Genomic DNA, 11,776 nt, shown 5'->3' with positions numbered 1-11,776 from the left:
AATCATCGAATCATAACGGCGTCGTTTTTGGATCTTACCACGTGGAAAAGGCATCAAAAAGACGTAATCCATATTTATAATTGAATTAGTTGTTTTATTTTTTTTTTAATTTTTTTATAGCAAAGTATTATATATTTCCATAATATTTTCAATTATTTCTGATATAGGTTATTTTATTTTTAAATTTAACACTTTATTTTTTATTTTAGTGTTTTAGAGTCTATTATTTTTACTTTTTATATTAGTTCGAGTACTAAAATTTAAAAATTATTTTTAACTGGTCAATTATTTAATGTGTAAATGTTGTTATATTTATAATAAAAATATATTACTAACTAATTATATTATTTTTAGAGGTGAGATTTGTGATTTAACCCTAAAATGTTAATGAATAAATAATTTTGGTAATAAATAATTAAAAACTTATGTAAATTGGTTGCTGTTTGGTTTGCTTGCAATGGATTTAGATTTAGACAATGATTGTACATCAATTGCTCTTTTGTTACCGGTTTGATATTGTTACTTACGGTATGTTTGGTTTTATTTAATAATCTTGTAATATAATTTATTTATTTATTACAATAATTAAATTGTAGTTTTATTTTGTATTATAAGATAATTGTTTATTGTGTTATGATATTTAATTATAATATATATATATATATATCAATAAATGTTTGTTAATAAATTTTTATCGAATTCATAATTTAATTCGAATTCGTTTCACAAAATTCAATTTAAAAAAAAAATGAGATTTCGGACTTGTAGTTGGATCTTCATTCAGCAACTATACTTAGTGTTGATGGGAGCATCAAGGAATTCTCTTTTCAATAGATTCTCAAAGAGTGGCATTGAACAAAATAGTGAAAATAATGCTCTATTGTATCTATAGTTATTTATGAGACTGAATACATCTTTGATGCATTGACTACCAAATTTACAAAATTGAGGTGTATAAATTGTGTGTATATTCAGTAATCTATACACAAAATTTTGTTCTCCCCTGCCATCCATGGAAAAAGAAAAAGAGAAAAAAGTAGACGGCAACACTAAAGAGGTTTATCACCATTTTCTGAGAAAAAATTACAGGCTGAAGTGTGTGTATACATGTACCAGAAGAGGTAGCTTATGATTTCCTTCAAATAAAGACTTATATTTGTCAGGATGAATTCTCTGTTATTTCATCATCAGATGATGAAAACATGGCGCATTTTGTGTTAGCAGGACCAAATAGAAGTTCCAGGCAGAAAGCCGGGCCGCAGATTGATCTCCCTTTGCTCCCAACTTTATCCAAATCCCGGGAAGAAAACTGAAAATTTTCATTCATCTACTACTAAGAGATGGAAATATGATTTGTACTTTTAATCTCTTTGAGTTGTATCTACACTTTGATAGTAGAAATTCGATTCGTAAAAGTGGGAATTGAGTTTCATTCATCCATTATTAGGAGATGAAAACATGATTTATACGTCTAATCTCTCTATGGTTGCTATCTTGAATTCTTTGATGGTAGAAATTCAATTTATATGACTTAAAAGTGGAAGTTGGATTCTAAAAGTTATAGAAGATTACAGAAGTACCTGTAGCAAACCATTCTTAATGAATGATGTATTGAAGCAGGCGTAAAAAAGGCGGCCTCCAATCAGTTTTTGGTAGAATATGATACGTACATCTCCGCTGACCTGTTTAGACAACTAGAATCTTTATAAAACTTTTCAGGCCAGGAATTGAAATATGAAAAATGGATTGATTGTGGATGGATCTGCATAGAGGATAAACATGAATATATTGTGGTATTAGTAATAACTTACCTGCACAGGTTTCTCAAAATAATAGTCAAGGCAAGTTTTCTGATAGATCATGTAACTCTCTGTGTCCATTTGAACGACAACATGAGGTTCTTCTTCATGTAATTTCTCTCCTTCATCGCCATCTATGAAAGAGAGGTAGTACTGAGGACTGTTTGTTCTCTGATGCCCCTTCTTCATTTCTCTGCAACAGCCCTTGAAAACTTCTACAGGTGGTTGGTACAGTTGATTAGGGACCTTTAAAACATGTTACAATTTTCTTGATTATTATTTATAAAGGCTTACATTGCTCAAAAACATCATATGGAAAATTTTCCGGAAAACAAAAATTGCAAAAGAAAATCATGTGTGCACAGGATTTTAGGAGTCAAGATCCTGACATTTTGCCACTAAGTTTTTCACAAGCAATCAGATATTAATGTATAATTTAATGAATAATCATTGTCTAAGAGTTACTTAGATGAGAATGTTAGGACAAAATAGTTCCTTGCCCACAGATTTATCAAAGAAGGAATAAAATTAATAATTTTATGTAACTGCCTATATCTATGTGTGTTAGTGTCAGTGTTACTGAGTAATCATCATGTAAACATGTTAAAATAAGTGTTAAGTGTGTATTAGAGTATGAAAATAAATATGTTTTTCAGACAAGGGCAGTTTAGGTAATTCTGGAAATTCTACTTCCAGAATTAACTGTTCCTCTTTCTACATATCTACTGCTATGGGGAAAAAACACAATTATGTCCGGAATGTGATGTTAATGAATAATTTGATTCTCTTCTAGAGATTGTAGGGTTCTCTCTATTTAACGAGTTCTAATTATTTTCCTTGAATTCTATAAATAGGTGAAGGAAGAAAAAAAACAAAGGAAGGAGATGTCACCTACTGATTTTGTTGTCAATTATCCCATAACACAATCCATCAGTAGGTGAAAACAGAAATGATATTTGTAACTTTTCTATTATTACATAAGTTTACACCTCTTCCCCATTTTATGGTATAAGAGTCTACCAAAAAGGGAACAAATATACACCTAATTAATTAGTGAAATCAATCACTGAATTTCTGCTATTAAATATCAATCACAATCCTCTAGCATCCAGGATTTCCATGACAGATTTTCTACCATTAAATATCAATCATAATCCCTGAGTGAATGAGATTTCTACACTCCTCAAGTTGGATTATAGATATTGATCATGTTTAACTTGTGAAGAAAACTGTCAAAACTTTTTCGAGGAAGACCTTGGTGAGGATGTCTGTAATTTACTCTTTGGTAAGCACATATGTCATGCGGATAATACCTTCTTCTACATATTCTTTAATGAAATATTGATCCACTTCCACATGTTTGGTCCTATTATGTTGTATAAGAATGAGTGATATACTGATGTCGACTTTGTTGTCACAGTAGAGTTTTACAGTTTGGCTTCTACTTGTAACTCATCCAAAAGTTTTTTCAACCATAGTCCTTTACAAATTCCCTATGCCACTATTCTAAATTCCACTTCAACACTACTTATGGCCATCACGTTTTGATTCTTGCTCCTCCATGTGATCAAGTTCTCCAAGACAAACGTGCAATATCTGGTAGTAAACCTTTTATTTTTTATTGAATCTGCCTAATCCACATCTGGAAACACTTCTATTCCCCTAGTTTAATTCTTTTTGAAGAACAAACCCTTTCTTGGAGAGCTTTTGAGATCCCAGAGAATCTTGTAGACATTATCTAAATAAGTTTCTGATGATCTGTGCATGTGCGACTTACTAAAGTAACTGAAAAGGAAATATTTGGTCGAGTCTGTGATAAATAGATTTATTTGCCAACTAATATCTAATATTTTCATATTTCAACTGGTTTTCCACCTTCTTCCCTATCTCAATTTGTGTATCGCTCGATTTGCATCCGAGCATACCGGTTTCAATCAAGAGGTCGTGGACATATTTTCGTTGAGAATGCTTATCCTTCTTTTCGATTTGACAACTTCTATCCCCAAAAAATATCATATTGGTTCTAGGTTCTTGATTTCTAATTTAATGACCAAAATTTTCTTCAATTTGTCCATTTCTTATGTATCATTACCTATCAAAGTTTTATCATCTACATAAAGGGTTAAAATTCTTTTTCTTCAACTTTTGGACTGTCAGAAGAAAATAGTAGGATCAAATTGCCCTCATCGGTATCCTTGTCAAATATATCAAACATGTTTTTGGTGACTGTTTGATCTCGTATAGATATATATATTTTTTTAAATTACAGATAAGATCTTTTTTTGTATTAAACCCAAGTGGCATTGTCATGTACACCTCTTCTTCTAAGTTGTTATTAAGAAATGTATTCTTAATATCCAACTGCTGAAGTGGCCAATTAGATTAATTACGAAAGATCGAAGAACTCGAATTGAGTTCAGTTTTGCCACTAGCGCCAATGTTTCTATAAAATCAACTTCATAAGCTTGAGTGAATCTATTACAATTAGTCAAAGTTTATATCATTCAATAGTCTCATTAGCTTTTTATTTCAGTGTAAACGCCCATTTGCAGCCAATAGACTTTTTACCTTTAGGTAATTTGTTATTTCCCAGGTTGCATTCTTTCCGCCGCTTGCATCTCTTCCATGACTACCTCTCTCCATTCACGAATCTGCAGTGCTTCCTGTATATCTTTTAAAACCCTTGTCTTATGAAGATTAACGATAAATGTATGATATCTTGTAGACAAAAGATCATGGGACATGTATTTTGAGTAAGAATAAAAAGTACATGACCGAGTTAGTTTTTTAAGGGCAATAGGAAGACTCAAATAAGCAGGTACATCAGGTGCCAAATGCTTACTTATAACAGCAGACTCATTAGTTAATAAAGGATTACTTAAACCGGCAGATTCATCAGGCGATAAAGGATTATTTGCCGCTTATTCTGGATCAGATAACTCATGATTTGGAGCTATCATTGGTTCCGCTTCTTTTAATGTTTCGAGTATAAAATGCTCATTGTACTTTAACTGCCACCTCTGTTAGTAAACGAAGATCTCTTCTCTATTTTGTTGTTCTAAATTTTCCTCTGAGTTTAAATTTCCTAATATACATGGCATATGATGAATGGGTAAGTTGGTCAAAGAACATAGTAAGAAAACACCAATCTTCATTCCATGTCTCCCTCTGAAGATTGGTATCTCAGAAGTAATGAGTGTTTTCAAAGAACGTGACGTTAAGGCTGACAAACATTCGACATGTAGATGGATTGTCCTTTTGTTGTAGGTGAGTATCCAAAGAAGAAACTTTTATGGGCTTTTGAATCCTTATCATGATGGGAAGAATGATCATGAACAAGCAGTGCAATCAAACACTTTGAGAGGAGGACTTGTGCCAAGATGGGAGGTAGGAAAAAATGAATGAAATTTTTGGAGAAGAGTTTCAAATGAGAGAACACAACTAAGCATTCGATTAATAAGATGTTAGAGGTTAAAATGACATCCCCTAAATTGTTTTTGGTATATTAATAGTGATCATTAGGACAAGAGCAACCCCCACTAGGTGCCTATTTTTTCATTTGGCAACTCCATTTTGTTATGGGGTATTGACACATGAACTTGATGAATAATTTCATTTTTTTCGAAGATAGTCTCCCAAAGTGGAGTTGAAATGTTCACAGCAATTCTGCATCAAAACCAATCATTACAATCTCAAGTTTTCATTAGAGAAACCTGATCTTCAATCTCCACAGCAACATTGTATTATTAATTTGGGATTTGACTTTGTTGTTGAGTACAGGACAAGAAAGGAGAATGTGGTGGTGGATGCGCTTTCAAGGCTATATAACGTCACTCCTATCTGTCATGCTATCTCCGTTCTATCTCTTGATTACTTTGATAATATCCACCAGGAGGTCAAGAATTCAGTATCTCTATAGGCTCTGTTCATAAAATTCTACAAGTAGAATTGAATGATAACTGGCCAATTCGAGATGGATTGATTTTTATAAATTTAACGCTTTCCTTCCATCTGAGTCTCCTCTGTGTCCTTTACTTTTGGATGTAGTTCATAATCAGTTCCATGAAGGCCATCAGAAAGTAATTCGATGGCTTTCCATGGACTTCTTTTGGAAGGTATGAAATCAAGTTAGAGATTTTGTCCATTCTTGTTTGGTTTGTCAGCGGAATAAGGTGGAATATTTACATCTTACTGTATTGTTACAGCCATTTCCAGTTCCTTCTCAAGTTTGGCCAGATATTTCTCTGGACTTTGTGGTAGGTCTTCTCACTTCCTGAGGTAAAAATATTTTGTTTGTGCTGGTGGACAAGTTCTCCAAATATGTCCATCTTATTCCTTTTTCTCATCCTTATATGGCTGATCGATATAGCCAAACTCTTCTTTGATCACATCTTTAAATTGCATGGGTTGCAAGAAACATCGTCAGTGATCCAGATGTAATTTTCACAAGGTTGTTTCCGGAGGAATTTTTGACTGTGCGGAACTAGGGTAGCTTTCAGTTCAGCATATCATCCTTAATCCAATTGTCAAATGGAAGTTATCAATAGAACACTTGAAATGTATCTCCATTGTTTCACAAGTGATCGCACAAAGTAGTGGATTCAATGGATTTCTTGGGCTGAGTACGCTAATAATAAAAGTAATCACTCTTCTATTAGGGCCACTTCCTTTGAGGTTGTTTATAGGAGATTGGAGCCAAGGCTCATCTGTTATTATCTGGGACATACTAAGTTGGAAGCTGTTGATTATGAGTGTAAGGACCGGGACTAGGTACTTCACACTTTACGTGCTCAATTGTGGCAAGCTGAGCAGAAGATGAAACATATTTATGATAGTGCCCATTGGAAGTGGTCTTCCGAGAGAGTGACTTGGTTCTGTAGAAGCCTTAACCATATGGACAGGTTTCATTTGGTAATAAGAGAGTGCTGAAGCTGTCTTCCTGCTTTTATGGGCCTTTCAAGATCACATAGAGGATTGGTGAAGTCGCTTATAAGCTGAAATTACCATCCTCTAATTGGGTCTAGTTTTCCATGTCTCTTATCTCAAGGCTTTTCGTGGACAGCAAGGTGTCTCTCCCAATCTTCCTATTGTTCATCATGGAATTCCTCATCCTTCACGCCCAATCCCAGTTGGCGTCATGGACTCACAACAAATAGCATGAAGTTCTCATTCATTGGGAGGGCCTTTCTCTCACAGATGCTTCTTGGGAAGTAGCCGGGCATATGAAGATCCGCCACCCTCATATTGCGCTTGGGACAAGCGCCAATTCAATGGAGGAAGTGATGTTAAGAATAAAATAGTTCCTTGCCTTTACCAAAGAAGGAATAAACTTAATATCCTGTGTAACTGCCTATACCCATGTGTATTCGAGTGTGATTTTTATTGTGTAATCATCATGTAAGTGTGTTAAAATAAATGTTAAGTGTGTATTAGAGTAGGAAATAACTCTGTTCTTCAGAAAAGGGCAGTTTAGGTAATGCTGAAAATTGCAGAATTACCTACTCCTTGTACATATCTACTGCTGTGGGGAAAGAAAAGCATTATGTCTGGAATTTGATGTTAATGAAGAGTATATTTCTCTTCTAGAGGTTGTAGGGTTCTCTCTATTCAATGAGTGCTAATTATTTTCCTTGAATTCTAAAGATAGATAAAGGAAGAAAATCGAAAAAATATTACATTACATCTACTTATTTTGTTGTGTCGATCTGTCGATAGGGACCATAACAGAACGGGTTCAAGTTAAAAACAGATTATAAAATCATTAATATACTTTATCTTTTTCTTGAAAAAGAATTAAACTTCTCACTTGACCATATCATTCACTCCTGTTAACGAACTTAAGATAATTGTGAATCCCATGTTTGGAGAATCATAATTGATTCTTTGATAATAGATTTACCTCTTGTAGTTCAGAAAGCACAAAGAAAACTGAACTGGTGTTCACTATGTCGTAAAGTCTAATGCGCCGCAATTCCCTGATACATTGTTGAGGCAATATAACATCAGGAGGTCCGATCTCATGTAGTCCATTCTCATGTCTTCTAGGAAAAGAAACTATTTTGCCCCAGTATCCAACATAACGACGTTGGCTTGGTATAGACACCTGTTGAGCAAAAATGGGATGACTAGTTTAGTAAAACTTAAACAATAGAACTACCGTGTTCCCAGCAACTAGTAGTCTGCTTGAAAGTAGAAATTTAGGACTATAGACTCTGAATCAAAATTTTCATCAGATCAAATATCAATTTGGGTCACTGCTGCCACTGAAAATTGAAACTAAGACAAAAATGTTCATTGCATCCATTTCCTTGTCCTAAGTTACCCCAAACAAGTTCGCTAAATCTTTGGACTTTGGATTTTAAATTTGATAATTTCACATTATTTTCAGAAGTAACAATTTGTATCCTCTGAACGTCTCCAATTAAGTGAATATGAATTAGTTGAATGAAATGGTGAACAGTTGTTATATCTATGCTGTATGACTTACTCCTTCATTATTAGTAGTCCGCTTATGTGCATATAGCTGCAAAGCCTCTTCTGCTGACATGCCACAATAAACAAGGTAAGCACATACCATTAAGCCTGTCCGACCTTTACCCGCCTGCGAAAATAAAGTGAAAAACATCGGTGATAATGCAATGTAATTCATCAAAATTAGCAGATATGAAAAAAGAAAATCTTTACTATTAATGAACTTTTGTTTCTCCAATCATTTTTCACCAAGATTCCTACATAAGTTAAAGATAAAGAGAGACCACAATATCCCTAATTTTTCAGTAAGAATATTTGATTGATCATATTACAACTTTTAAGTATAGCTATACAAATGTTTTGATATAATATCCAAACTTGAGTTCAGAAGAAGACTGGACAATATAAACCTTGTATAAGATGACTCATGAAGGCCACCAAATTAACAGATTATATGGAACAACTTGGAAGTCATACCATACAATGCACAACAGCAATGTTTTTTGGGTCACGAACCAGCCATGAATATACACTTTCACAGAAAAGTTTGATCATATGTATAGATGGGACATGATTGTCGTCAAAAGGAAATCTTTCCACACGGCCGTGAAAGTGCAATGGATCATATGCTTCTTCTATGCATAGATTAAATATCTGCAAATACGATCCAACAGAATTAGATATATGGATAAAACACTATGTGAGAAGAAACATTTGCTGTCTGCCTATGACCACATAACTGGTCTGTTTCAAACCGTAAGGAATTCAAGCAAAACTACTTGATAAAGACTAAATGTTTACTATGTACTACCAAAAGAATAATATAGAAAATTGAAATAGATAGACTTCATGATATTAGAAGATTTAGACAAATAACCTTGTAATGCCCTGGATGTCTCATGTCAAGTACAGACTTGACCTGCCAGAGGGGGTTTCGGTACATTGCTCGCATGCGTTCTGCTGGAAATGACATTGCTAATATACGTTCTGTGATATATGACATATCGAGGTCGTAGCCACCAACAAGCAATCTCCTCCTTTTCTTGGATACCAAGTTACGAATGTAAGAACTTTTTGTAAGATAATTGAGAAAATGAAGTTGTGTATGGATTAAAGCTGAGCTTTCAGCCTTTCGTGGCTCCTTTGAAAATTTCAATCCCATTATGCCGGAAGATGTGCTGGTTACTTAAAGATGAACATAAGGTCCCTGTTAAGAAATGATTGAAACAAACTTGTGAAACTAAAAAGTATGAGCAAAAACCTTTTTTTTTTTTTTTCTTTTTTCCCCTTTTTATTGCTTCTTGTACATATAGTTACAAGGAACTCTTGATCAACTTGTTTCTTTATGTGCTACCGGCTTGGATAGAACTTGAACCTTCCATGTATGCGAAGGCTCATGTACTATTATTACTAGAAGAAGCTTTTCCTTTTTTCCTTTCTGGCATAAGGTTTATTTAGTTTAGGGTGATGGGAAAAAATTTTGGTTGGCATCAATCATCCAAGTGGGAACAAGGTTTTTTAGTGCAATAACAAGAACTAAGCAAGCAAGAAATCTTTTAAAAAATGAACACCAAGAATTACATGACTAAGTTTGATGGTGTAACAAACTTCACAGGAGAGACAAATCCAGATTCGCCATAGAAAATTGCTAAAAGTTAGGATGCCTTTCTTTCTCACATAGAGCCTAGTTCCAGCAAACTTAAATCTCAGGTAAATAATGGTAAAGCTAGCTAGTCTCAAGAAGTTTGCACATTGTTTAAAGGTCTTATTTACTGACACTTTTGACCTAGGTGAAAATTCAAGACATACTATAAATGATTTAATCCTCATTTTCTCTTGTGAAAAAACGGGGAGGATAACGACTACCTGAGTTACAGGTCCCATATTTTCATGTTCAATAACTAGAAGTCAAACTGTTCACAAAATGTAATTATTATTATTAACCAAATGATCCTTGGTTTAAATTTCTTCAAGAATAAAAGCTACATATAAAACCATGCTCCAAAAGAACAAACCCATATTCATATGTATTCATATATATATATATATATATATATATATATATTGTTCAAACTTCAACATCCCATTGAGACATTACATCAAACATGAAATATATGAGAATGAGTGATAAAAAGTTAAAAAGAAAAAAAGTAAAGAAGTACCTGTAGTGTTGAACAAGAAGTAGCTGGCATGGGCTGTAATGGAGGAATTCAAGCAATTTCTGGGGACCCAAATGGAGGCCGGTTACGAATTGGAAACCCCCAGAAAAAGCTGTACCAGAAAAAAGAAATGGATAGGGATGTGAAGAAATGATAATAAGGGTCTTTGATCTAGAGGAGAGAAGGTGCGTAAGCCAATTGTGGGTGAGTTGGTGTCTTGTGCTAAATTTAGAAAGGGTTTTTGCACCATTTTCTCAACCCCAAATTTGGAGGAAAATGGGGCTAAATTTCAGTTTCTTATTGATTTTATCTCCCTCTCTTTGCCCCCTTCAAACACTTTCCTATAAGATCACCATTAAGGCCTCAACTCATTTCCTATTATATATATTTATGATTTAATAGTTAACATAAACAAAAGTCCAGATATGTATTTATAACCGTTGACTTTTTTAATTATATGTATATGCATATGGATACGTGGTTCCTGATATTGGCGGGACTCAACTGAAATTTCAAAGCCTTGTTACAGGACATTGACTAAAGGGATAAAGATTCTAAAAGTTTTAGTTCTTGTACAAGAAGACTATATCTTACTTCTTCTAATTTTAGTACAACTTGTTATCATATTTCTAGTATACTATATACTTGTATATGTACTATATATAGTTTAACATATATTTGGTTGTTTCTCCAACTTGTACAAACCCATATTATATGCATGTATAATAATATATAACTGTAGGCATGAGTTGGTTTAACACATATATACAACAAAAGTAACTTTTTAAGTGTAAAGTATGGTTTTGTAATATATTTACTTACGTTTACTCAATCAATAATCCATTAACTCATTTTCTCTAATTTTTTTAATAAATTTATACATTAATTAAGTACATAATATGTATACATCAGTTATAATATAATATGAATAACTTCTAAATAATTATTCATGAAAATACATTATATTCAGACTTACAACTTTATATAGAAGAAACGATACACCAACTATTCAATTAAGTATTAAATAATTTTTTTACTTTTTATAAAAAAAAAAATTCATACATCTCTTTTATTTTTTTTCTTCCATCTATATAAGAGTTTTTTAATTTTCTATTTTCAAATAGATAGCTTTAAACTTCCTTTTTTACCTATAAAGGATTTTCTCTCTATTAAAACTGATAACCATATGGCTTCCATTTCTGCCTTACTTGGAAGACTCCCTCTGATACAGCTTCAATCTCTCATGTGGGTCCTTCGCATTTTGCTAACAAGTTCAGCAACTGAGAGATCTTTTAAATCACACGATTCTACAACTGCCGAAATTCTGGATTCAAATCTAGCTGTTAG

At 33.2% G+C, this 11,776-nt stretch overlaps 1 protein-coding gene across 1 annotated transcript; it reads right to left on the bottom strand.

Moving 5' to 3' along the window:
* Window positions 1-805: 805 nt before the first annotated feature.
* Window positions 806-10,703, bottom strand: PTEN1 (Calcium/lipid-binding (CaLB) phosphatase). The gene is made up of 8 exons (XM_022049707.2): window positions 10,433-10,703; window positions 9,148-9,477; window positions 8,748-8,924; window positions 8,287-8,400; window positions 7,699-7,902; window positions 1,812-2,045; window positions 1,581-1,682; window positions 806-1,309 (listed from the first exon to the last, which is right to left on the bottom strand). The coding sequence occupies exons 2-8, from the start codon at window positions 9,430-9,432 to the stop codon at window positions 1,160-1,162; spliced, it is 1,266 nt and encodes a 421-aa protein (XP_021905399.1). The 5' UTR covers window positions 9,433-9,477; window positions 10,433-10,703; the 3' UTR covers window positions 806-1,159.
* Window positions 10,704-11,776: the final 1,073 nt, after the last annotated feature.

Source organism: Carica papaya, chromosome 1, assembly GCF_054855325.1.
Source record: "Carica papaya isolate Zhongbai chromosome 1, ASM5485532v1, whole genome shotgun sequence".
NCBI classification, from domain to species: domain Eukaryota; kingdom Viridiplantae; phylum Streptophyta; class Magnoliopsida; order Brassicales; family Caricaceae; genus Carica; species Carica papaya.
The sequence above is the reverse complement of the archived record's forward strand: the minus strand, read 5'-3'. Positions and strand labels throughout refer to the sequence as shown.